This window comes from Pogoniulus pusillus, chromosome 19, assembly GCF_015220805.1.
Source record: "Pogoniulus pusillus isolate bPogPus1 chromosome 19, bPogPus1.pri, whole genome shotgun sequence".
NCBI lineage: Eukaryota > Metazoa > Chordata > Aves > Piciformes > Lybiidae > Pogoniulus > Pogoniulus pusillus.
Genome location: NC_087282.1, coordinates 11,232,220 through 11,257,550, shown reverse-complemented (window position 1 = coordinate 11,257,550; position 25,331 = coordinate 11,232,220). Strand labels below are relative to the sequence as shown.

Sequence of the window (25,331 nt, the reverse complement as noted above, 5' to 3'; positions counted from 1 at the left end):
GCATGGTGTTGGCCATCCCTGGCACAGGAGGGAGGAGAGGTAATGGTCAGGCTCCTCTACCATGCCACGCTCCCTGCCCCGCACCTGGCAGCAGCTGGGAACTGCTGGGTGTCTGTGGGGCACGGAGGGAGGGCCATGGTGTGCCTGGCAGCGATAGCCCCTGCCACCGCTGCTGGGTACGCCCTGCACAGGCACTCACTGAGCGGGTGGCAGGTGGAGGGTGACCCACCAGGGCCATCCTGCTTGTTTCTCCAAGATGCTCCTGCCTGGCAGTGGGAAATTGCTGCTGCCTCTTCCCTGGCCTCCTGTGCCACCCTGCTTCCAGCATGGGGCAGAGTGGAGGGTCCGATGTGTGCCCGCCCCCACCCTCCTCTTCCCTGGCCCCTCCAAGTGGTGACCTGTGCTGCGCCTGGCAGCAGGTGACATGACACTAATGTGGCATTAACATGGCAACTGGTGCTGCCCCCTCTCCTGTAGCACCATGCTCTCCGTTCTCATTGCTGCCACCTTGGGCTCTGGCTGACCTGGCTCCCCACTGCCACCCTGCAGCCAGCTCAGCCCAGGACAGGGAGGTCCCAGGACCACTAGCCCTGGGGTTCTGCTGTGCCTGGCCCCACAGAGACCCCTCCCAAGGTAGTCTGAGACCCCCACCCCAGTGCCAGCCATCCCCAGCCCCAGTGAGCAGGTGGGGTTGGGGTCCTCGGGTGGGTGTCAAGGGCTGGTTTCTGCCTGCGGTTCCTCTCTGCTGGGCTCAGGTTGGGCTGTGGAGGAAGTGGGGGCAGGGCAAGGGTTGGGCTTTCTGCAGTTCTGGTTTGGGGTTTTTTTTCCTCCTTTTTTTTCCTTTTTTTCTTTTTTTTAATTTTCAAACAATGAAGGAAACTCAAATTGGTTTGGAAAATGACTGAGCTGTGTCCCTGCCTCTCTCTGTGCCTCCCCAGCTCAGCTGCCTTCCCCCTTCCCTTGCCCTGGGTCTTCCCAGCCTCAGCAGCTCCCACTTCCAGAGTGTCTTCTCAGTGTCCCACTGTCCACCCATGGTGGATACAGCATCCTGGATGGGATTGTGTTACATGCACCCCTGCTATCACCCTGTCACCTGCACCCTGGGCGGCATTGGCCCTTGCAGCCTGGCCACCACTCTACTACCTGCGGCCCCTGCTCCCCCCCCAGAACCCTCCAGGAGCCCTTGGCAGTGGGCTGGAGGCTAGAGCCAGATGGAGTCACATACTTTATTGGGAAGGAGCAGGAAGGACCCACCTGGGTGCCTGGAGGTCGATGCTGTGGCAGCACTGGGGCTGGAGCTGGTAATGCTGGGCAGGAGCAGGCTGGGGCAGGTACCCCTGGCTGGGCACCAGCTGTTCTCTCTATTCCTGGCTGCCTCCAGCTTCCTCACGGATCCCTTCCCTGCTCCTGCCCCACCAGAGATGGTCTGGCTGGGCTGCAGCCACCTGCCCCGTCCCCAGGGGTGGCTGGAGGAGGGGTCTGGCAGGCTGGAAGGGGCTGTCCTCACCCCACCACTCTGCAGTCTTGTAGCCCTCCCTGCACCAGGCTTGGTGGCAAGTTGTGGGCAACCTTTTGGGCTTCTCTTGAGCAAGGGAGGGGGCTCATGGTGCCTGTGTTGGGCTGCTCAGCTCAGCTGAACCTCTCCCCCCACCACCCACACTGCCCAGCAAACCTTTCCTTGGCTGTGAGGAAGTTGCTGAAGGAAGACAGTTATGTGATTATGTCCTCTGGATGGCCATGAACTGGGCTTGGGGGGGACCTCTTCACTCTTGCACCCAGCTGCTGAGTGCTAGGCTTGCCCCATCCCACCCTGACAAGGACCTCGCTGTCCTCAGCCCAGTGGACCAGAGTTCCAGGAGACTCTCCTAAAGCTGTGGATGAAGTGGGGTGAGCCCAGGACTCACAACCCCAACCTGTGGTATCTCAGTGGGGAAGGTAGTACCCCGTGAAACAGCATAGGGTGTCCTGAGAGCAATCAATGGGGCAGCCTCATGGGGTTGAGGGCTGGCTGGCTGCAGCCACAGGTGCTGGGGACATGGGATCCTGGGCTTCATCTGTTCACCCCACAAGCAGCTGTCACCTCCAGGCCAGAGCCTCTACCAGGGCTGGAGCAGGCAGCAGCTGTGCCAGCAGGCAGGGTGAGCTCAGGAAGACTCTGCCAGGGAGAGAGCCTGCAGCTGCCCCTCGAGAACCCCCAGCTCAGCTTCATCCCGGCTGCCATCAAGGGTCTCAGACCCCTCGAAGCAGCCTGAGTCCCGGGGGATGTCCCCTCTGGGCTCCGAGGGTGAAGGCTGTGCTTCAGAGCTGGCACCTTCCTCGGGCTCGCTGGCTGCTGGAAGAGATAGCACAGGGCATGAGTGGGCAGTGGGGGCCGTGGGCAGCATAGTGGATCCCCCACTGACCACCCTCCACTCTTACTGTCGTAGTCCAGGAGGAGCTCAGCAGCCGTGAGCAGCTTGGCACGGTGCTGGGGGTCTGTGATGTTCAGCTCACTGAGGTGGGTCTCCCGCAGCTCCTTGAAGTCCTCCAGGGTCTGATAGCCGTTGAGCAGCAGGGTGGAGGTGTGCTCCTGGAGGCAATGTGACAGCAGCGTGGCAGCATGGCATGGCTTGCCGTGCCTTGCCTCCTGCCTGGCCATGGTGCTGGCCATGTGGTTACTGCCTTGGCACAGGCCCATGGTGGGCACTCACCCACAGAATCGTTGTGGTTGGCAGAGACCTATAAGCTTATGGAGTCCAACTGCTACCCAGCACTGCCAGGTCACCACTGAGCTTGTATCTTTGTGTCTTTGAAACCCCTCAGGGATGGGGACTCCATCACTGCCCTGGGAATCCTGAGCCAGGCCTCGACAAGCCTTTGGGGGAAGAAATTATTCCTCATATCCAACCTAAACCTCCCCTGGGGCAACTTGAGGCTGTCTTATTGTCCTGTCACTTGTTCTTTGGGAGAAGAGACCAACCCACACCTGGCTCTAGCCCCCTTTCAGGGAGTTGCACAGAGCAAGAAGGTCTCCCCTCAGCCTCCTTTTCTCCAGGCTGAACACCCCAAGCTCCCTCAGCTGCTGCTCACCAGCCCTGTTCTCCAGACCCTTCAGCTTCCTTGCCCTTCTCTCGATGTGCCCCAGCTCCTCAATGTTCCTTGGGAGTAAGAGGCTCAAAACTGAATCCAGGACTCAAAGTGTGACTGACCTCACCACTGCTGAGTACAGGGGGACAATCCCTGTCCTGATCCAGCTGGTCATAATATGGCTGATCCAAGCCAGGATGCTAGTGGCACTCTTGGCCACCTGGGCGCATAGTGGCCCATTTTCATCTGCTGTCAACCAATTCTCCCAGTTCCTTTTTCAGCAGGCAGTTTCCAGCCACTTTACCTCAAGCCTAGAGCTTTCATGGGGTTGTTGTGACCCAAGTACAGGACCAGACACTTGGCCTTGTTGAACCTCATCCCACTGGCCTTGGCCCATCGATGCAGCCTGGCAGGTCCCTCTGCAGAGCCTCCCAACCCTCCAGCAGATCAACACTTCCACATGATTTGGCATCCCTCTGGAAAAGCCCTGTGCATCCTCTCCAGCAGTGCTTGAGTGTGAGGTGGGGGAGCCCGCAGGGGTGTGGGACAGCTGAGGTGAGGGTGGTCCTGCGGCTGGCACTGTGGCCTCGCCCCCTCCCCACGGGTCCCCGTCCCTAACCTGCAGGTTGATGCGCTCCAGCAGCTCGTGGAGGGTCTTGGGCTTGAGCCTCTTGCTCTTGCCAGAGCCCCGGCTCTTGCGAGCAGGGGCTGCCTCCTCGGGGATGACGTCCACGTAGATGAACTTGAAGGAGCCCACCCTGTTGTTGAGCAGCCCGGTCCAGGTGCCCACAGGCGGCTTCTCGATGATGCCAATGATGTCTCCTTTCTGGCCCAAGCAAGACGGGAGGTGGAGCTGTGAGCCCTCGACAGGGGGGTCCCCAGCCACCCTTCCTCCTGACTCCTGCTCCTGCCCTTCTGCCCGTGGCTCACCCGCAGCTTCAGCGAGTCCCTGTCGTAGGGGCTGGGGGTGAAGTCGGTGTGGACGCGGGCGCGGCCGCAGAAGGGGCCGCTGTAGGCTGGGCTGCTCTCCGGGCCGGGGCTGGGCACCTCGCTGCCTGCAGAGGGGAGGCAGGTCAGGAGGGGGACAGCTGTGGGGTGAGGGAATGGTGTGGAGGGGGCCGGGCTCACCGCTGGACAGCTGGCGGCTGACGGGTGGGTGTCCACCTCCCTCCATCTCCAGGTAAGACAGCGGCACCTTCTCGTGGCTTGGCTCCTCAACGCTGCCACACGGGGACGGGGGGCATGGGGACTCTTCCTCCTCCAACTCTACCTGCTGCGGGGGGCACCAAGGTCAGGCCGAAGGAGCAGGGGAGCTGCTCCCTGCCTGCCCGAGCCTCCTGCTCACCTTCCCCTCAGCCAGGGCCTTCACGGCCGCCCTGCCCATCTTGCGGTTCATGGTGCGGGAGATGACCGCTCGCCACTTCTTGCTCAGCTTCATCCCGCTGCTGCTGCCCTGCCTGGCCTCCTCGGGGGGGGCACTGCTGGACTCGTCCTCGGGGATCTGGCAGAGGGATGGAGAGTGAAGACAGAGCCCCCTCCTCACTCAGGGCAAACCTCAGCTGGGGGCTGCAAGACTCTGCGGTGGGCAAGACTCCCAAACTCTCCCAGTTCTGGAAGCCGTGCAGGTGCCCCATGGCGTTTGGGCCACTGGCACAACCAGGAGTTTGGGAGACCAGGCTCTGATGGGGGCTGTGCCCACCAAGAAGATGGTCTGAGAGCGGGGGGATGTGGCACTCACGTTCTCCTCCAGGTTGAACTCCTTCTCGGTCGGCCCAGGGGAGCTGACCTTGGCCTTGGCAAAGTCTTTGAAGCTGCTGGAGCGCTGGAGGGAGAGCTGGGGGAGGTGGAAAGGTGTAAGGGCTTCTGCCTAGGCCCTCATGCTAGCTCCCACCCTCCTCTCCAGCAGCTGGCACTAAATTTGAGCAGCCCCTGAGCAATGCTAGTGCTTGGAGCTCTCTGACTGGCACATATCATAGAACCAAACAGGTTGGAAGAGACCTCCAAGATCATCCAGTCCCCATCCTACCTCCAGTGAGAGCTGCTGTGTTGTGAGCCCCTTGGCACTTGTGGTACAGAGAGCTGGCACTGCTCTGGGTGTATGCAGCCCCTTGTCACTGTGTGCCCAGGGAGGGGCTGCACCCTGTGGTCCTGTTCTGGTGGTGGCTGTGCCATGACTCGGTCCCTCCTTCCCCTCCATGATTGACAGCTGAAGCCTGTTTCAGTGTGGTGCTGCTATGCCCCTTTGCTGCCCTCACCTTCAGCTCCAGTGCCATACGTTGCCCACATTTCCTCCTGTGAGCTCCACCCCACAGCCCGGAGAGCTCCTCCCCTGCCAGCATCGCCAGCTGGCTCCTGCCTTTGTGCCAAAGCCACCGAAAGACTCGTGGGTCTCAGTGCTGGTGGCACCTTCATCGCTGCCTCACCCCCTGCCTTCCTCCTTGGCTCTGCTTCCTCCTTTCCGTGTCTGTGGGTGCCTGTCCCACATGAGAAAGGAGTTCCCCATGCCAGGAGCACCCTCGGTGCCAGCTGGGACGCCTGCATGGCCGCACGGACCTGATGCCTAGTGTCAGCGCTGCTGTGGGCACTGTTTGCCACGCCGCAGTGGCTGAGCTCAGCTCTGGGCTAGCGGCTCCCCGGAGCTCCCACTGCGCCGCTCACTTCGGCTAGACCACAAAGGCAGCGATTTCCTTTCTTCTCAGCCCGCCCCCGGGCTCCTGCTGCTGCCTGGGGCCCTGCTCTGGCACGGCCTTGAGCCTTCCCCTCCTCTTTCTCCTTTTCTTCATCCCCTCTCCTGAGCATCCTCAGTCTCTGGCTAGGATGAGGGACACCCAGCTCCAGCCCTGCAGGGCCAGTCTGGCTCGGGTGGTGCTGCTGTTTTGCTCCACTCCCACCCCAGGACTCCTGAACTCGGGGTGGCACGAACCCCTCGGGTTCCCCCCTGCTTCCCCTGTGCCCTCCCCGGGGCTGTCACAGCAGGGGGTGCAAGGACGCCTGGCAGCGGGGGCTGTGCAGCCAGGGCCCCCCCGGGGAGCACCCGGAGGGAAGTGAAAGCTGTGGCTGGGCAGGGAGAGGGGATGCCCACCAGGCACTGCCATGCTCATAGGGCCACCCTCGTCACAGGGATGTGAGACCTTTGGCCAGATTGGCAGCAGGGAGGGAGTACCATGGCAGGTCTGTGCCAGGATGTCCCACAGCACCAAGATGTCCCCGTGCTGGCGCCTTGTTGTCAAAGACAGTCCACTAAGTGCCCACTGCTGGCTCTCACTTGTGGCTCCAGTAGGGTGGCCTATGGTTCCAGGGGGCTCCGGAGGGGTCCCAGTGCTGGTAGCTGGTGCTGCTGGTGGGCTTTGGAGGGAGCCCAGTGCCGGCAACTGGCGGCTCTGCAGAGGCTCCGGTGCTGGGAACCAGTGCTGCCAGTGCCCCCCAGTCCTCGGCACGGCGCTGGCAACCGGTGCTACCGGTGGTTCCCAGCACCCAGCGCCGTGCTGCCGGAGGAAGTGGCCAAGGCAGGTGGTGGAGCCTCGCACAGCCTCGACCGCAGGCTGCCGGCAGCTCAGCGAGGCCGGGGGTGCGAACCGGCGGCGCAGCCGTGCCTGTCCCCCTGCCCCGGCAGGAAACGGCGAGCAGCTGCCCGTGCTGCAGGGAGCCCCCGGGACGGAGGTCACCCCCCGGCGGAGCCCCAGCAGCACCCGGCTCACGGTCAGGCTGAGCCCAGGGCTGTGCGCGCATCCCGGCACCGCGCCCGCCTTGCTGCCAGGCAGGGTGGCAGGCAGGGCACGGCCAGCGCCACTCGACGGCGAGGCCGCGGTGACGGGACGGGTGGCGGCGGGGCCTGGCAGGTGGCAGAGCTGTCCCCAGCCGCCCTGTGGCTCTGCCCCACGACTGCCCCTGACGCCAGCGCTTCTTGCTCGGCAGCCTGTGGGCAGCCTGGCGCGGATGAGCAGGGACGCCCATGGGGGCTAGGGGCAGCCAGGTGCCACCACCACTCACCTTCCTGTGTCCCGGCTCCTTGTCCCCGGCGTTGGAGGGTTTGCGGCGCAGCATGATGCCACGGGTAGGGTGTCGGGGCAGAGCCTGGCGCGGCACGAACCGAAGCACCGGCACCGCTGCCGGGAGGCGCACAGGAAGCCGTGGGTCACATGAGAGGAGGTGGCAGGGGCTCGGGACGGCTGGCGGGCACGGGCTGGGCCAGGAGGAAGGAAACCCACCACGAAGCCGTGCCCTGCCCGGGGGCCCCGGCTGCCCGTGCCCTGCCACCCCTGCCTGGCGATGATGCCAGCGGGCACCATGTCTCATCCGTGCAAAGGTCACCTAACCCCAGCATGGTTGGGGTTGGAAGGCACCTCTGGAGACCATCCAGTCCAAGCCTCATGCTCAAGCAGGGGCACCCACTGCAGCTCACCCAGGATCACAGTGTCCAGCTGGGATTGGAAGCTCTCCAGAGAAGGAGACTCCACAACCTCTCTGGGCAGCTGCACCAGGGCTCCAGCAACCTCACACCAAAGAAGTTTCTCCTTCTGGTCAAGTGGAACCTTCTGGGTTCCACTCTGCACCAATTGCCCCTTGTCCTGTCCCTGGGTACCACTGAGAAGAGCCCAGCCCCATCCTCTTGCCCCCCCCACCACTGACCACTGAGCAGATCCCCTCTCAGGCTGCTCTCCTCCAGGCTCAGCAGCCCCAGGGCTCTCAGCCTTTGCTCCTCACAGGGATGCTCCGGGCCATTATCTTTGCAGCCTCCCCTGGGCTCTCTCCAGTACTCTCCCGTCTCTCTTGAACTGAGGAGGCCACAACTGGCCCCAGGACTCCAGCAGAGTAAAGGGGGAGAAGAGCACCCCTGGACTTGCTGGACACTCTCTTCTTCATGCACCTCCACCCTTCTGCCTTGCCTTCTCTCTGTGCCCACTTGTTCTCCCTGCCACTTGGTCCAGTACGTCCCCTGTGTGCCCTGCTGGTCCATCTCTTGTCCAAAGACAAGCTGGTCTAATGGTTGGACTTGATGACCTTAAAGATCCCTTGCAACCCAAACAACTCCATGAGCCTGGGAACTGAAATCCTTCCCAAACCTCTTCAGCCCTGGTGCTGACTCGGCTGCCCATGGTCATAAGGTGGGCAACAGCTCTAGTGCTGTGTGCCACATGATGCAGTATCCCAGCCCCATGCTGGCTGTAGGCAGGCTGGTGATACTGGGCACAGCAGGGCACAGGCACCTGCAGGTGTTGCTGATGTTTAATCACAAAGGAGCAAAGAGAAACCAAGAAAGAGGAAGCAAGCAGAGATGGTGGCAGCAGGGTGGGGGCTGGCATGGGCTCAGGCCTGCAGCGTGGGCAGCAGCGCCCCGAGCAGGGAGACCAGGGCCAGTGTGCCTGCGGTGCTGGTGGCTGTGGTGGCAGCATCGGTGGCAGCAGTGTGCAGGGGGAAGGGCTCAGTGTTCCTCTGCAGCCACTCGTGCTCCTCATCCAGCTGCTGCCGCAGCAGCTCCGGCCCCACGCGTGCCCGGATGGTCTCGTAGTAGGCGTTGAGGTACTGGATCTGGAGCCGGGCACCATGGGGAGATGTAGGGGGCTGTGCTGGCACCTGCCCCCATCACAGCCTGTGCCCCCATTGCCCCTGTTGGCTCTCCCCATCCAGCTACCCCATACCCTCATCACTGTCCCCAGCTGCAGATTCAGTTGGATCTGGCCTCATCACTGCAGACCCTCTTCGTTCAGTCCTGCTCCACCCTTGTTTATCCACCTTCACCTCATGCCACAGTCCTGATTTCCTGCTGCTACCCCATTTCCACCTCCTCAGCCCCCTCTGCTCCTCCTGTACCCCAGCCTCACATGCTGGCCCCATGCCACTGCCCTGCTACCTTGCCCCAAGCACCCACCCAGTACCTGTTCCGGTGACAGGAGGCTGAGATCGATGAGGTTGCGGTCGTAGGGCACCAGGGACACCACCTCAAAGGTCAGGAAAGGCTTCTCCCCGGTCTGGTACTGCCAGAGAGAGGTGGCCTTAAGTGCCCCAGCCCTGCCCAGGGAATACCCCCCACCCCAGCCCTGTGCCACCCCGAGCCCAGCTCTGTGGTGCTACCTTGGTCTGTGCTTCCACCACAAGGGCGATGTCTTCGATGCGGATCCCGAACTCGCCGTCCCGGTAGTACCCAGGCTCTGGGGGCCAGGAAGGTGCCCAGTAAGTCCAAAGCCCCAGTAGCTCCCCCCATCCATCCCATCCCACTCCACTCCACCCCACCCCAAAGAAGCTGGATCCAGCTCCTGAGCAGGGCCAAGTGCTGAATACACTGGCTGCAGTGGTGGGCACCTACCGATGGAGGTGAACATGCCAGCTGCCAGTGGCACATTGTTGGACTGGAAGCCCACGGGCCCTGTGAGGGACATGAGGGACAGCATGTGCGGGGTGGACACCCCAGCAAGGGCTGAGGTGTCACCCTGACAAAGACCATATGGCAATTACCACAGCAAGGACCATGGAGCCACTCCAGCAGGGACTCTGAGCCACCCTGGTAAAGACCACAGAGCTGTCCCAGCAAAGACCATGAAACCACCATGCCAAGGGCCATGAAACCATCCCAGCAAGGACCACAGAGCTACTCTGGCAAGGACCCTTGGATTGTCCCAGCAAGGACCACCGAGCTACTGTGGCAAGAATCACAGAGCTACCCTGGCAAGGCCCCTTGGAGTGTCCCAGCAAGGGCCACGGAGCTACCCTGTCAAGGACATTATCCCAGCAAAGGCTGTGGGGCCAATCCCAGCAAGGACCACAGCACCCTGCAGGTAGCAAGAGCCTGATGTGGACTGTGAGGGGCCCCAGGGGAGTTAGTGTCCTCATCTCTGTGCCCTGCGACTCAGCTCTGTCCCCAGCACCTACACTCATGGACGGAGAGGAAGTTGCCGATGCCATGGCCGGTCCCGTGCCCGTAGTTGAGCCCTGCGTCCCAGAGTGCCCGGCGGGCAAAGGACTCCACAGTTCTCCCTGGGGAATGAGGAGATGCGATGGGGCTGGTGAGCCAGTGAGACTTCTCTGCCGCCCTCCTTGCCATGCCTGGGAAGGGCTGGGCTACCCCATGCCAGGCTCAGCACCCACCTGCCGTGTTGGGTGGGAAGACCAGGCGGGATAGGTCGATGTTGCCCATCAGCACACGGGTGTAGGCTTCCTGCAGAGGGCATGGCAGGGCTGAGTGTGGTGGTGCCCGGGCACCTCCCCAGCACATTCAGCCCTGGCTGGCACCTTGATGCTGGGCACTACAGAGGGGTTTGGGGCACCACAGGAGGGTCCTGGCTGGCACGATGCTGGGAGGAGTCGGTACCTTTTGGAGTGGGGTGGGCACACCCCAGTGCACTGTCCGTGTGATGTCCGTTGTCCCGTCCCTGCAAATGGGACATGTGAAGGGGCACAATGTAGCCCTGGCACTGGCTGTGGGCAGCCCCCTGTGCTGGGTGCATGGGGAAGGACTGAGGGCTGCACAGTGCTGGAGGGGGCTGCACAGGGGGCCGCATTAAGGGCTACTCACAGATATTGTCCCCCCGTGTCTGCCAGGTACATCTCATCCACAGAGAGTCTCCTGCTGGTCCCGTTGGAGGGGCTGCGAGGGCATGGGCGTGGTGGGGGGGGGTGTCAAAGCCGCCTACTTCCCAGCTCCCCTGGCATCCCCAGCCCTGCCCTGGCCATACCTGTAGTGTGCCAATGCTGCGTTGAGCCCGCTGGCAGAGATGGACTGGAAGCTGGGTCCACGGCTGTGCTGCTGCGCTCTGGAAGGCAGCACGGAGAGAAATGGTGGGGAGGGGCCCAGCTGCCCGATGCCAGGCAGACCTGGGGGCGGGGCACAGCGGCAGCACTGACTTGCGGAGTGCATCGACGTGCTGTGCTCCCGAAAACTCATCCACCAGCCCCTGTGGGACCATCTTCTCCAGCCACAGCAGGTACTGGATGACAGCTACCGCGTCCCGAACCTGGGTGGCACCAGAGGAAGAGGGCATCAGCGCCACCCAACTTCCTCTGCCTGCTCCCACTCCATCTCGGGGATGTGGGGACAGGGACAGCCCATACGTGGGCAGCTCGCAGCAGGTCCTGCTCCTTGGTGTTCTTCACGGCCTTGGCCAGCATGACAGGCGAGTAGCTCTCTTCCAGTAGCTTCTCCTGCAAGGGTGCAATGCGAGTGGCGTGGCTGGGCATGGCCACCCACCCCCTGTACCCCTACAGCTCAGTAGCACGGGGCCATCCCCAAATCTGGCAAGACCCAAGTCACCCACAAGGTGGGTGCCAGCAGGTGTCCAACCTGGGGGATGACACCATAGAGGCCGTAGTTAGTGTACTCGGTGCCCAGCCAGATGGTGACGTTGCCCTGGGCATAGCGGCGGAGGTGGGCGCGTGCCTGCCCGTACCCCAGCAGCTCCACACAGAGCGCCCCCGGGCACTCCGCCCGCAGGGACTCCCGTGCCGACGCCGACAGCCGCGCCTCGTCCACGAACAGGCTGTGGGATGGGGTGGGCACAGCAGTGGCATCAGCATAGTGCCTCCCCTCCCCGCCCAGCTGTGCAGGGCATGTTGGCAGAGAGGAGAAAGCTGGTGGCTGGCAGCAGGGATACTGGGCTGGGAATGGGGATCAGCCTCAGGTTGTGCTGGGAGGAAGGGGGCTGCACCCCAAGGTGGGCTGGGAGGGCACACAGGGTGGGACGGGGCACTGTGGGAGGGTCGGGGGAGGATCCTGTGGGCGCTGACCCTGGAAGGGCATGAAAGGTGGGTGCTGAACCCTGTCTGTGCCCCGTGCCCACAGGGAGATGCTGCTCACCTTATGTTGGTGTGGGTCAGCAGGGTGTAGGAGTAGAAGACAGGATTGTAGGGGATGTCATCTCCACGGAGGTTGAAGAGCCCTGTCAGGAATGAGACCTCCGAGCCTGTGCCCACCGGCTGCCCTCCCACCTCCAGGGCTCAGAGCCCGTGGCACCCACCACAGCATGCACTCTGGCACCGTGGCTACTCACAGGCTGTCTCCTCCAGCCCCGACAGTAGCACGGCTGTGGGGGCCCGAATGTGCTGCTCCATCTGCTGCCGGATTCCTGCCACCTTCTCCTGCCAGCTGCTCCCTGGGAGGGCAGTGAGTGGCCAGCTCAGCTCAGGGCCCCCCCACGACCTCTGGGCCTGGGGCTGCCGAGGGGCAGGAGGGTGGTCAGACCTGTGAAGGCTTCCAGCAGGCTGTAGATCTCGCTGGAGGATACGGGGGGTCTCTGGTCACCCCACACCTCATCCACGAGGTTGGTCTCCAGAGGCAGCAGGGTCCTGCCCGAGCCCTGCAGAGCCTGGCTGTAGCTGGCCCAGGTGTCTGTAGGGGGAAGCGCCCCTTGAGTGGGGGCACCTGGTAAATCCACCTCCCCCAGGAGCTGCCCACCTGCTGGCCGACCCTACCGATGGAGAAGAGGAAGGGGTCCAGGCTGACGTTGCCCCCGACGGGAACTGCCTCCACGATCCATAGCCCGATGGACTCAACCCAGGCTGCAGGAGAGAGCTGGATGGCACCACGGGAACGAGCCACATCCCAGCCCATGCTCATGCTGAGGCTGGGGAGTCTTGAGGGGACACGGCAGCCCCCCAGCAACACCGCCTCCCCACCCCCCCACTGCTGACTTGTCCTCTGCAGCTCCCAGTTGCAGTCCAGCTGCCTCTCTGCCTGGGTCCAGTAGCGGCTGTCGGTCCAGAGTGCAGCCTTGTCCTGTGTCACCACCACGGTGCCTGGGACAGGATTGGGGTCCAGGCGTCACCTCTCCCACTCTGCAGGCAGTGGTGGGAATCCCCAGGGATTCAGATTCATAGAAAGGGCTGGGATGGAAGGGACCTCAAAGATGTTCTATCTCCAACCCCCTGCCACGGGCAGGGGCACCTCGCACTGGAAGGAACCCCCAGCCCGACCTGTCTGGAGCAGGACCGTGCCCTGTCCCGAGAAGCCCCGAGGGCACGGAGCAGTGGCACCCAGGTGCTGTCCCCCCAGGCAGGGACCCCGGGGCGGTGAGGACGGTCCCACCTGCAGAGCCGGTGAAGCCGGTGAGCCAGCCCAGCCGCGCGTCCCGCTCCGAGATGTACTCGCTCTGCAGTGGGGACAGAGCCCTGAGAGGCGGCCGGCGGCACACACAGGTGGAGCTGGTCCCTGGGACCAAGGGCAGGCTGCTGCCTTACCATGTGGGCATCCGTGGAAGGCACGATGTAGGCATCGACATGGTGGGTTCGCATGGAGGCACGCAGAGCGGCCAGCCGTGCCGTGGTGTTGGTGGCCGTAGGGGGCAGGTACTGGTGGCACAGAGGGACGTGGGTTAGCTGGTACCAGCTACAGTGGTGAGGCTGGGCGATGACCCCAGGCAAGGTGTGGCAGCAGCAGGGAGGGTGGCACGGGCAGGCTCACCGGCGGCTCTGCGGAGCAGTCCCTGATGTCGGTCCTGGAGGAGGCAGTCGGGGACAGCTGGCCCGTGGCAAAGCCTGGGGACGCGGAGATACAATGGAGCTGGGATCCTGCCGGCCCCTCACTCCAGCCAGGTGTGGGGACAGCTGCGACTCTCATCCCCAGCCACGGAGCCAGCCCAGATTTGAGGCTCTTCACCAACCCCACCGCTTGTATCCCCAGGAGCAGTGGGTGGAACCCGACCCATCACCCAGCTCAGGAGGACGGAAAGACACCTGGCACAGCCAACGCCCACGGCGTGACTAGGGATGGGTTCCAGGACTCTGCTGGCATCGTCACAAGGTGCAGCCAGTGCCCACAGGGTTGGCAAAAGGCACCCCCTGAGCATCCCTGGGGCTGCTGGAGGACCTGTCTGGCAGGCACAGATGTGCCCCAGTGGGACCTGGCTCCTTTCCAGGGCTGCATCTGATGCCACCTTGGGCACTGCCTTTCGCTGAGCTCTCCATCACCAGCACCACCTGTCCTCAAGCTGTGCATCACCAGCCTGTGGGCTGGGACCCAGCTCTTCATATGGGACCAAGGACACCAGGCTGGGGCCCATGTGGCAATGGGTCACCCTTGGCATGGTGTTGCCGTGGGCACTTGGTCTGTGTGTCCCTTGAAGCTGTTCCTCACCTGTCACACCCACAGAGCTCATCCTGGGGTTGAGGATTATCTCCCACCACTAAGAGCAGCAGGGCAAACTCATCCAGTGGGCAAACCCACCCTTTCTTCACACGATGCTGGGGCTCAGACTGTGCCCAAACATCCTATGTAGACCAGCCTGGTTCTGGGGGATCCCGGGAGGTCCCCAACAAGCCCATCCCCACATCTCAGCCCCTCCAACATACCGTAGAGCAGTAGCAGCCAGGCTGTGATCCACTGCTGGGGGGACATGGCTGTGCTGAAGGTGCCTGCAGGAGCCCAGGGGACAATTCCCCAGCACCAGGATGATAAATCCCTGCTGCTGTGCCTTTGCCCCAGGGGCAGAGGGATGATGGGAGTGTTGTCACCCGCAGGGACGGGGTCGTTGTCCTCCATGAGATCAAACAGCAAACCCAGCACAAAGTCCAAAGCTCTTCCCTGAGCCGAGATGGAGCTGTGCCAGCTCAGCCTGGCACCTGCCAGCTTCCGGGGTTGTGGGGTCTCTCCCCAGAGCCATTGAGGGCTGATCTGATGTGGGGTCCCTGAGGTGAGGGTGCCCAGTGGGCTAGGATGCTGGGGCCACCCAACCACTCTCCTCCACAGGGGGACAGAGCCATGCAGAGCATACTCCTGGGCACAGCCATGGTGGTCCCAAACCAGTGCCTTGGGGGCACTCTGAGGCCAGGGCTGGCAGCGAGCAGTGGTGGGGACAGGAGGGACCCCACAGGGACTGCTAATGGTTACAGCTGCCACAGAGATGGAGAAATATCCTTCCTTCGATTGGAAACTATTCCTCCTTCCCATGAGGAAATGTCCTTCCTTCCTGTAGGCAAGTGTCCTTCATTCCCATGGGGAAATGTCCTGCCTTCCAGGGGACCTAAACTGCAGGAGCCAGCTGGGACATGGCCCTTGGCTGGGGCAACCAGAGCCCTGCTGCCCCCTTGCCCCATCAGCTCCTGCAGCCCCTGCCCACAGCCAGCCTCTGCTCCTCCATCCTATTCTGGCTCATGGCACCGGGGGTCAGGGTGACTGTTCTTGGTCTTGTCCCCCAGCCTGGCGAAGTCCATGGTGCCGTGATAGCAAGGACCAGCTGGGTGATGGGGCTGCAGGTGGCCCCCTCCTTGGCCACCCTCGTGTCCCCACAGTGTTTCCCACTTGCCAGCCCTGCTTTGGCTGCCCTGAGCAGCCGCTGTGCTGCCGCAGCACCGTCCAGCTGTGACTGTCCAGGATCCAGCTGCCACCGGGATCCTGCTCACCACGAGGTGGCACCAGGACCGCGCGCTGCAGCCACGCACAGCCTTGTGTCCCTCTCTTCTGTCCCCTGTTCCCTGCCCACTTGTGGGGACTGGCAGCAGCAGCAATATTTGGTGGCACTTGCACCACTCTGTCCGTGCCAGCGGGCAGACTGAGGGCTGGCACGCTCTCGTCATGGATGCTCCTTAAGCTGCTTGTGCCTGGTGTCACCTCTTGGTCCACTGCTCGGAGGGGGCGGAGGGGAACCCCAGCCTCAGCAAGGGACAGGAGGCAGGGGACACACAGAGTGGCACCGAAGCTGCCTGCCGCTGCTGCGGCAGCCCAGGCTTCCTGGGGCTGTGTGATGCGGTTGCTGTGGTGACACTTTGCTGCCATCCTGCACTTTAGCCAAACATGTTCGCGATGCTCCAGGGCCCTGCCCAGTGCCAGTGCAAGGAGTGTGCCCATGGCAGTGCCCAGGACACGCCTGTCCCCCTGGTACCCCCACACCACACGGCTGCAAGCCTGGCCCCACGCTGACAGGAATGCCCACACAGTGGCAAAGGTGTCCCCACACTCCTTTAAACCCAGCGCTGAGCTCGCACTGTAGTGCCACACTCAATGCCACCCCCCACACCGCGGGGCTGCCTCCCTCCATGGGCACAGCACCGTTATGGCTGCACATCCCTCCTCCTCCTCCTCGCCCAGCAGCGGCGGGGGGGGGGGGGGGTGGGGGGTGACAGTGTCCGCCCCTGGGGACCCCCGGGGCCGCGTGCCGCTCGGGCCAGCGTCAACAGGACGAAGCTCATCGGCCACGGTGCGTCCGGTGGGGCCCGGCCCTCCCGCGGGAGGTTTCCTCGAAGACGGAGGGGAGGAAGGCTCTGGGGGGGCCACATCCTCCCTTTGTGGGCTATTGTTGGCCTTCCGTCACCTGCGAGGGCCGCGGGGTGACTCAGGCCGGGGGTGACGCGGCCGCAGGAATGCGGAAGGCAGCAGTGGCAGGGGGACGTGGCCACCGTCCTGTGCCAAGGCACAGCACAGCAGGTGCGGGGTGCCCTGCTGGGGTGTGCAGCCCACGGCGCCCCAGAGCCTGGCAGCTGCCTGCAGGGATTGGAGGCAGGACCCTCCCCAAAGGAGCAGCCCACTTTCGGGGTGCACAGCGTTGGTGCACTGTGCACTCTGCTAAGGGGAGGGGGGCAGAGCCAGCAGGGCTGGCACGTGGGTACAGGGTGTCCTCCCACCACAGTGCCCACAGGCATGGGCAGCATTGTGACACGGTCCACATACCCCTCCTGTAGCCCCAGCTCACACCCCCCCGTTCCAGTTCAGCCCAAACTCACACCCCTCACCCCCATAACAGCCTCACCTCACATGCCCCACACCCCCATCTCAACCCTGTAGCCCCCTGGCAGCCCCCAGAGCCCATCTGTGTGGGCCAAGACATCATCGCCCACTCTGAGCTGTAGCCCCTCCATCACACCCTGTCTCTGCAGCTTCTTCCTCCTCACCTCCTCTTCCCCTGCTCCATCGTGGGGTCACTCCCATGGCACAGTCCTCCATGACCTTGTCTGGTGTGAGTCCTTCCCGTAGGCTCCAGCTCTTCACCAACTGCTCCAGCACAGACCTCCTGGGGCTGCAGTTCTTGCCAGCTGCTCCAGTGTGGGTCCCTCGTGGGGGCCACAAGTCCTGCCAGCAAACCTGCTCCAGCATGGGCTCCTTTCTCCACGGGGCCACAGGCCCTGCCAGGAGCCTGCTGCAGCATGAGCTTCCCACGGGATTGTAGCCTGCTTTGGGCTCTTTCATCTGCTCCACCACGGACCTCAACGGGCTGCAGGTGGACATCTGCTTCACTGTGGACCTCAACGGGCTGCAGGTGGACATCTGCTTCACTGTGGACCTCAACGAGCTGCAGGTGGACATCTGCTTCACTGTGGACCTCAACGAGCTGCAGGTGGACATCTGCTTCACTGTGGACCTCAACGAGCTGCAGGTGGATAACTGCTCCACCATGGACCTCAACGGGCTGCAGGTGGATAACTGCTCCACCGTGCACCTCAACGAGCTGCAGGTGGACATCTGCTTCACTGTGGACCTCAACGAGCTGCAGGTGGATAACTGCTCCACCATGGACCTCAACGGGCTGCAGGTGGATAACTGCTCCACCGTGCACCTCAACGGGCTGCAGGCAGATATCTGCTCCACCGTGGACCTCTGTGGGTTGCATGGGGAGAGCCTGTCTCACCGTGGTCTTCACTGCCAGCTGCAGGGGAATCTCTGCTCCCTGGTCTGGAGCACCTCCACCACTGTTTTGGTGCCTGCAGAACTGTTTGCTTCACGCTCCCACTGCTCTCTCCAGCTGGAATTGCTCAGTTTGGGTACTATGTTTTGCTTTGTTTACCCAGAACGTCATCCGAGATGAGCTACCACCCTCATTGACAAGCTCACCCTTGGCCAGCAGTGAGTCTGTCTTGGAGCTGGTGGCATTGGCTCTGTGGACATGGGAGAAGCTTCTGGCAGCTTCCCACAGAAGCCACCGCTGCAGCTCCCCCCCCCCCCCCCCCCCCCCCGCCAAAACCTGGCCACACAGCTCCCAAACAGATCTGTACCTACACCCCCCACCTTGGCTGCCCACTCAGAGAAGCCCTGTGCTGGATGTGAAGGACTGGTGGGGGTCTCAGCTGCTCCCAGGATGTTGGAGGAGGGAATAACACGGTTCATCCCCCCAGCTCCCCCATTCCCTGCCTTTCCCTCCTCACCCCTCACCTCGAAGTCTGCAGAGGCTGAAGGATGATGTCCTGGCACAGTCCAGGGGCCTTATGGCCTCCCCAGCACAGAGGTCCCCAGACTGTGGGGAGCAAAGGGGTTTTTATGCCCCTCTGGCAGTGGCTGGATGACCTGAGGGCAGCAGGGTGGGTGGGTGACCCCTCTGCAGACACTACCTGGCTTGAGAGGGATGGAGGGGAGAAGCTGCCACAGGCAGTGGACATGGAGGGTGCCAGGAGAGCCTCCTACCCCCTTGGGTGCCAGGGAAAGGGGGCGTGGGCTGGAAGTTGGGAAGCCTGGGCCAGAGGAAGTGAAGGGTCCCAGGGTTTTGGTGCTGGGCTAGGAAGAGACATCAGAGCCTGAATGCGAGTGGAGTCCCAGAGTCAGGCTGGGATGGAGAGATTCTAGGGCCATGAGGAGTCCCAGCGCCAGGATGGCAGCAGTGGGGGGACGTGGGGGACAGGCTGGGTGCGAAGGTGCCGGACCCAGCCCAGGTGGGGGGTCCTGAGCCAGGCTGGGACGGGGAGTGTGCAGGATCCGCAGTGGGATCAGATCCTGGATCGAAGCTGTGTGTGGGGGGTCTCAGGATCACCAAACTGGGTGGGGGGGTCCCAGAGCCGTGGTGCTGGGGCCGTGCCGGGGGGAGACGGGGGATGCCCGGGAGGAGGGATGCCAGCGGAGGGGTCCGGCTGGGGGGGTGTCCCGGGGCGGGGCGGAGGCGGATCCCCCCCGGGGGCCCGGCAGCCACATGACGGGGCGGGCGGGGGCCGGGCCGGGCTCTCACCGCCTACAAATGCGGCTTTCCCGGCGCGGGACCGCCGCTGCCGCCCCCCCGCCGCCCCCGGTATGGCCCCGACGCGCTGGCTCCTGGCCCTGCTGCTGCTCTGGCTCGCCCTGGCCGCCGCCGGTGAGTGCCGGGACCCCTGGCCGGGGGTCACCGTGACGGGGATGCCCTCGCTCCGAAACCACACCATTTCTCTCCTTCTCCCAGTGCCCTGCCTTCGGCCCTGCACCTCCTGGTGCCCGGCTGGCAGCGGACACCATGGGGGGGACCCTGCCCGGGGGTAGTGAGTGGGGTTGGAGGGGGAACGGCACGGGGAGCTGCTGCCTCGGGGCTGGGCAGGACAAAGCGCTTTTCATGGGGACGACAAACCCCCCCTGTGCCCTTTGAGATGGGGACCCGGGAGCCGTCACTGCCACTGGCTGTCGGGCACGACCCGCCTAGTGCCACTGGTGAGTGCCCAGGTCAACGCCGGCATGCCACGGGCACAGCATGCTGCCCACGGCCGGACTTGGTCCTTGTCCCGGCTCTGAACCTACACTCGGCTCAACACATCGCTGCTGGGAGCCAAACTGGTGGTGCTGGGAGCAGTGCTGACACCGAAGCATCTCTGCCAGGGGACCAAGGGAACCGGGCAGAAAGTAGCTGCAGGGCAAGGGCACTGCCCAGGCAGAGAGAAGGACAAGGGGCTTGAGGGACACTGTCCATCACTGGCACGGGGTGAGCCACAGGAGAGGGACTCTGGGGGGCAAAAGTTGGTGCTGGGCTGCTCTGTGCCCCCCGGCGAGGATGGTGGCCGTGCTCAAGGCAAGGTGGCCATGCTCGGCACCGGGTGGCCACACTCAGCATGGGGTGGCCACACTCGGTGCAGGTGGCCTGGCTGCCTCGGCGCAGGAAACACTCAGCTGCGAATGTCTCCTGTTGGGAGCAATTCAGGAAGCGGGCAGGGTGCCCGCCTTGGGCCGGGCAGTGGGAGGAGTGGGCAAGCCCCATGGCAGCCCCAGCCCACATCCAGGATGCGGGAACCCAGCTAACGCTCTACCTGCACCCCCAGGACCACTGTGCCAGGCGCCAGACAGCAACGATGCCCAGAACGGCCTCATCCGGACACTGGTGCGGCCGCGGGGTGCTCGGCGCGGGGCCGGGTACCGGCCGGCGGGGACACGGAAGGTCCGGCGGCCCCGGCCTCGGCCGCGGCTCTCCCACAAGGGCCCGATGCCCTTCTGAGGCAGGTGAGGAGCAGCGGCACACGGGAGGCGGGACGCGGGTGAGGCTGCGAGGAGAGAACTCAACCCAGCTTTGCTCTTGTTGCAGCGCTGGCACCGGCCCCGTGGGGACGCAGCTGCCGCCGCCTGCTCCGTGCCCCAGCCTGCTCCGCTCCTTTGGACCCGAGGGTGGTGTCCCGCCTGTGAGCCCGCAGCTGGCATCACCTCCTCGTCTCTGCGTCCATCCCTGCTGGCTCTGGCACCACGTCTGGCACTGTGGGTGCCTCCCACCTCCCTCGTCACCCCCTGGGGCTGGCTGGGAGTGGGTCGCTCACGTAGCGCATAGCGGGCTCGGGTGCTGCTATGGTGCCTGTCCCTGTGGGTGCCCTGGGCATCAGCTTGCCAGGACCCGTGGGGTTTTCCAAAGCACTTTGTCAAGCAGAGGGCCTTCTCTGCAGGGGTCTGCAAGATCCCTGGGGCTCCTGCCCTGTCTCTGCCAGTCACCCCCCCGCCAGAGTGGGCACACAGCTTGTCTTGGGAGGGGTCTATTTATTCCCCTGGTGCTAATCCATGGTGAGCTGTCCTCCCCTCCCCAGCTGCAGACCCACCTTCTGGGGACCTCTGAGGCATGGGGTGCCCACCCAGGGCATAAGTTTGAACCCCTTTGCCCACTCCACACTGTGGGACAGTGAAAGACTAGGGGCCACAGAGGTGTCAGTGTCAAACACGGGCACATCCCAAAGTGAGGGCTCTTGCTCCAAGTGCCACCAGGTCCTGTGCCCATGTCTTTTGTACCTGTAGAGATTTATTCTGTGTAAATATAACTTTATAACAAAGAGTTCTGGTGACAGCAGCCCTTCTTTTGGGGGTGTGGGCACTGGGAAGGGCCCCTGCGGGTCAGGGCAGCACCTTCTTCTGCCCACTGCTGGCAAAGAAGATGCCCAGCAAGGAAAGCAGCCTGGAAAACTCAGACGTGGGAAAACCAGGAAGTCAGTACCCCTGGGCTTGCAGAGGGGCTAGGGGGTGGAGGAGTGGGCACTGGAGGGTGGGATGCACAGGCGTGCTGGGGCAGCAGAAGGGAAGGGGAGGGGGGAGCCTCAGGCTGTAGAGCAAAGCCCTGGCTGGAAATGCTGTCCTGAGCAACCCACCCTTAGCCCTGCCTGGGATTTATTTTTCTGCTCACCTGAATCCATCTGGAGGTAGGCACCAGCTGCAGGGTGAAGCACTGAGGAAGCATACCCACGAGGAGAGGGTCATGCAGGGACACTTTGTGTCCAGGGAAGGGGACAAGAATGGGCAAGCCTTGCCTCTTGTCCTCCTGGGCACCCATAGTGCCCTGCTCTGGGTGCTCCAGCAGCTCATCAGCCAAAGCCTTTGCTGAGGTAATGGTTTGGGCATGGGTGTGTGGGGACTCCAGCCCTGTGCTCACCATGCTGCCTTTGCCATGGTTGCTGGTGCCTGGCAGTGTCCATGGATGCTGGGTGAAGTCAAGGGTGCAGCACCTGTCTGGCAGTGTAATGCCAGGACAGAGAGGAGAGTTTGTGGCCAGCAGGATTGGTATGGCAGATGTTGGAGCTGTCTCTGTCCCCTGCCTGGCACCTCACCGGGTGCTCCAGTGCCCAGTGAAGGGCTGCCAGCTGCCCTAGTGCTGTGAGTTGGTGGTCCAGCCCCAGACATGCCTCTGAGTGGTTCAATTTCATGCTGCTACCTTCAGGGGCTGCCAGATGCCCCCTTTTCCTCTAGCATGTCCCCACCAACCCTGGGCAGCTGTGCCCACATTTCCACACAGGAGCTGCTCTGGATACCTGGTACCTGACACTTACATTCCTGGCAGCCCTGTGTCTGATGTCCTTGGCATCTCCCTGGTGTTTCTCCATCCCTAATGTCCCCATCCTGGTGAAACTCTCCCTGGTATTCCTTCTTTCTTTGGTGTCCCTATCTCTGGTATCATTGTCCCTGGCATTCCCCTCCCTGGTGTTCCTGTCCCCACCAGACCCTTGCAGTGGATTAAGCCTCAGCAGACTGAATGTCACATCAGGAACCTTTCAGGCAGGTGAGGGTTAAGCTCTGCAAGCGGATGGGAGCCTCTCTCTGCTAGGATGCCCAAACCAGGCAGTGCCCATGTGGCTCCCAGCCCTATGTTGTCTGCAGGAGCCTCCCTGGAGCATCATCCCGGGCTGCGGGCAGAGGGATGCAGTGACTGAGGAGGGGGGACACGAGCTGGGGGTTGCAGCACTGGCGGGGAGGGGGTTAAGGGGGCCCCCAGGAGCAGAAAAGCTGCAGCTGCGGGGCTGGGAGCGGAGCCCGAGCCCGGGGGGAAGCTTCGGGGCTGGGCCCAGCTGGCCTCCATGAGCTCATCCTGCGGGATCGGCAGGGATGTGCTCCCGGCCATGCGCCAGGGACGGACACCCCCAGCCCGCGCAGCGCCCTCGCCCGCCGTCCTGCCATGTGGTGCCATGGGTGCCAGCCACGTCCTGCTCCTTGCGTTACGGTTCCCAGCCCCATCAGCCTCCCGGGACTGGTGGTCACCAATGCTGTGGTGGGGGCAGGATGTGGTGCCAGGGCTACAGATGGATGTTGCTGACTCCAGCTCTGGGTAGCCTGGGGTGGCCCTGGAGGGGTACCAGTGCTTGAGTAAATTATGGAATGGGTGGGAAAGGACCTTTCAAGCTCATCCAGTCCAACCCCCTACAGTCAGCAGGAACATCTGCAACTACAGCAGGCTGCTCAGAGTTCAGAACAACCTGACCTGGCATGGTGCCAGGAATGGGGGCATCTGTCACCTATCTGGGCAGCCTGGGCCAGTGTCTCCCTACAGAGCTGCTGCTATTTGAACTAGGGGGGGCTCTCCCACAGACTGGGTGTGAAAGGACTTCTGGAGACCATCCAGTCCAACCTCACCCTGCTCAAGCAGGGGCACCCACAGCAGCTTGTGCAGCATCACAATGTCCAGCTGGGTTCGGAAGCTCTCCAGAGAAGGAGACTCCACAACCTCTGTGGGCAGCCTGCTCCAGGGCTCCAGCACCCTCACACCAAAGAAGTTTCTCCTCCTGTTCAGGTGAAACCTCCTGGGTTCCACTTTGTGCCTATTGCCCCTTGTCCTGTGACTGGGCACTGCTTAAAAGAATCATAGAATCATAGAAGCCTTTTGGCTGGAAAAGGCCTCCAAGATCATGAAACCCAACCATTGACCTGACACCACCATGGCCACTAAGCCCCATTCCCTTGCCCACCCCGAACCCCCCTCCCCTTTAGCTCTTGCTGAACATTAAGAAGATCTCTTCTTGGGCTGCTCTTCTCCAGGCTCAGCAGAAGACTCCAACCACTCCCCAACACTGATAGTTCACCCCCACAAACCACCACCCCAGACAGCAGCACCCTGCCCAGCGGCTTGGCACAGGAGGAGATGCCTAGCAGTGGGGTTTGTCCTGGCATCCCTCTTGGAGCAACTCCTTGTGCCTGGTGCCAGGCAAAGCAGCGATGTCCCATGGCCCATCCCAGAGCTGGGGGGTGGGGAGGTAGGGTGGGGGCTTGGGCTGTGGCCAGGGGGTGCACAGCTGAGCCCTGACCCCGGTCCTCCCGCACCAGCCTGGAAGGAGGAGGCCAGGGAGGACCCCCCGGTTGGGCCGTGGCCAGTCAGTGCTGAAGGAAAAGGCTCCTGGGCCGGGAGCCCTGAGGAATCTCTGGCTCTTCCTGGCCTGGCCGGCTGCCCGCGGGCAGGTGGGAGGCTGCCGGGCTCCGACATCTCCATGTGCCAGGACAGCTCCCCCGTGCCAGAGCCCCAGCACCGTGAGTGGCGGCATGCGAGGAGAGAGCTGGTCACAGGGGCATGGGCAGAGGTGGGCAGGCGGGCAGTGGTGGGCAGGTAGGCAGAGGTGGCTGCTGGAGCTGCATCTCCATAGTGGGGGCTGCTGCAAGAGCTGCAGGGGGTTTGCAGGCACAGGGCAGTGAGGTCTTCAGAGCCAGGGGCAGATGAAAAGGGCCTGCAGGCAGCCCTCACCCCTGGCAGCTGCCTGGCTGCTCTGCCAGGGTGTCCATGCAGGTGCTGGTCCTGGCATGGCAAGGATGGGGGAGGTCTGCTGGGTGCCCAGTTGTTGAGTGGGGGAAGGAGGATGCAAGTTGTGCCGGGAGGGCAGATGGGAATGGGCTGGGTCCTGGGGAATCTGTTTGCATCCCAAGGACCAGCGATCCACATGCAGACTGAGCACGGGACACGGGCTGTGCCCAAGCCACAGGCAGAGCTCAACTGCCCCTGCATGGGATGCCACCAGCTACACCAGTCCTACCATCCAGGCACCCTCACCACCCCTCAGTCCCTAACGCCCATAGTGGGCTGCTGCGCATCCACGAGTCCCCGACCTCCACACGGGGCACAAAACATGGTGCCAACAGCCCCCAAAGTTCCCCCTAGACACTCACACTCTTGGCTGAGCCTGGAGGATGGGGCAGCCTTCATCCTCATCCCTGAGGAGCACCAGGGCTTGGCGCTGGCTGCGGCATTTCCGCCGGCAGTGGCAGGAATGCGGTGGCCGCAGGAACAATGCCGGCACCTTGCACCGGTCCCCTGCGTGACGGAGCTGCAGCAGCTGCCCGGGCAAGGCCCTGCTCTCAAGGAGCGGGCAGGAAGCAGATGGAGATGACACCGGCGGCCGCTTCCTGCCGCAGGACGTGGGGGCTCTTCTGCGGAGCTGCTCAGCCTGCCAAGACGTGGGGCCGGAGGCACCCGGGCTCAGCGGGCAGCGCTGCTACAGCTTGCAAAAACCCTGTGCCACACAGCACAGGCACCCTCCTGTACCCGCCTGCCCCATGCCAACGCCCCTGGCACCATCCTTGGCATGGCGTGTGCCAGGACGTGGATCGGGCAGCCAGTGCTGGGCTGCACGTTGCTGGTGTGCCAGGAGCCTGCAAGCTGCTGCCCAGCAGCAAGATCAACACGCACCAGGAAAATTGAAGCCCTGCCCTGGTTCCATGGCTCTGCCTGGCAGCGGTAGGAGCCCAAGGATGGATGGGAAGGCTCCAGTCCCCAGGAAGGACTCGGCTGCTTGTGGAAGGTTCAAGGCCCCAAGAAGAAGTCAGCCCCCAGGAGGGTTCAGGGGCCTCCGGAAGATCTCAGCCCCAAGGAAGGATGTGGCTGCTTTTGGAAGGTTGCAGTCCTCGGGAGGGCTCAGCCCTGGCCCAGCAGCTCCCTGAGAGCCACGGGAGTGGGAGTGAG

General features: G+C 63.3%; 3 protein-coding genes across 4 annotated transcripts; 1 reads left to right on the top strand and 2 right to left on the bottom strand.

Moving 5' to 3' along the window:
• Positions 1-387: 387 nt before the first annotated feature.
• SASH3 (SAM and SH3 domain containing 3) lies at positions 388-9,024 on the bottom strand. 2 transcript variants are annotated; one of them, XM_064159246.1, is made up of 9 exons: positions 8,943-9,024; positions 7,057-7,172; positions 4,805-4,900; positions 4,412-4,567; positions 4,195-4,336; positions 3,997-4,121; positions 3,686-3,892; positions 2,419-2,569; positions 2,048-2,332 (listed from the first exon to the last, which is right to left on the bottom strand). In XM_064159246.1, exons 2-9 carry the CDS (start codon positions 7,108-7,110, stop codon positions 2,145-2,147), a joined length of 1,119 nt encoding a protein of 372 aa, XP_064015316.1. In that variant the 5' UTR covers positions 7,111-7,172; positions 8,943-9,024; the 3' UTR covers positions 2,048-2,144. The 2 variants fall into 2 exon arrangements, with proteins under 2 accessions (XP_064015315.1, XP_064015316.1); XM_064159245.1 differs by having other exon boundaries at positions 388-2,569.
• XPNPEP2 (X-prolyl aminopeptidase 2) lies at positions 8,275-15,436 on the bottom strand. The gene is made up of 21 exons (XM_064159243.1): positions 14,344-15,436; positions 13,457-13,530; positions 13,234-13,344; positions 13,082-13,145; positions 12,688-12,792; positions 12,469-12,555; positions 12,239-12,385; positions 12,048-12,149; positions 11,855-11,936; positions 11,342-11,537; positions 11,113-11,202; positions 10,906-11,015; positions 10,737-10,814; positions 10,577-10,648; positions 10,373-10,433; positions 10,150-10,219; positions 9,934-10,038; positions 9,371-9,430; positions 9,139-9,215; positions 8,943-9,041; positions 8,275-8,595 (listed from the first exon to the last, which is right to left on the bottom strand). The coding sequence occupies exons 1-21, from the start codon at positions 14,939-14,941 to the stop codon at positions 8,374-8,376; spliced, it is 2,610 nt and encodes an 869-aa protein (XP_064015313.1). The 5' UTR covers positions 14,942-15,436; the 3' UTR covers positions 8,275-8,373.
• A 3,529-nt stretch (positions 15,437-18,965) lies between these two features.
• Positions 18,966-20,957, top strand: APLN (apelin). The gene is made up of 3 exons (XM_064158876.1): positions 18,966-19,040; positions 19,969-20,146; positions 20,229-20,957. Exons 1-2 carry the CDS (start codon positions 18,980-18,982, stop codon positions 20,139-20,141), a joined length of 234 nt encoding a protein of 77 aa, XP_064014946.1. The 5' UTR covers positions 18,966-18,979; the 3' UTR covers positions 20,142-20,146; positions 20,229-20,957.
• Positions 20,958-25,331: the final 4,374 nt, after the last annotated feature.

Excerpts from the sequence above, each read along its gene's own strand:
- SASH3 (XM_064159245.1), bottom strand. The coding sequence starts at position 7,110 with ATGCTGCGCCGCAAACCCTCCAACGCCGGGGACAAGGAGCCGGGACAC. Across the intron at positions 4,568-4,804 it reads AGTTCAACCTGGAGGAGAAC|ATCCCCGAGGACGAGTCCAG; the intron begins GTGAGTGCCACA and ends TCCCTCTGCCAG. Across the intron at positions 4,122-4,194 it reads CAGCCGCCAGCTGTCCAGCG|GCAGCGAGGTGCCCAGCCCC; the intron begins GTGAGCCCGGCC and ends TCCCCTCTGCAG.
- XPNPEP2 (XM_064159243.1), bottom strand. The coding sequence starts at position 14,941 with ATGGGAAGGAGGAATAGTTTCCAATCGAAGGAAGGATATTTCTCCATC. Across the intron at positions 11,203-11,341 it reads TCTATGGTGTCATCCCCCAG|GAGAAGCTACTGGAAGAGAG; the intron begins GTTGGACACCTG and ends GCACCCTTGCAG. Across the intron at positions 8,596-8,942 it reads GCCTCCTGTCACCGGAACAG|ATCCAGTACCTCAACGCCTA; the intron begins GTACTGGGTGGG and ends GCCCGGCTCCAG.
- APLN (XM_064158876.1), top strand. The coding sequence starts at position 18,980 with ATGGCCCCGACGCGCTGGCTCCTGGCCCTGCTGCTGCTCTGGCTCGCC. Across the intron at positions 19,041-19,968 it reads GCTCGCCCTGGCCGCCGCCG|GACCACTGTGCCAGGCGCCA; the intron begins GTGAGTGCCGGG and ends CTGCACCCCCAG.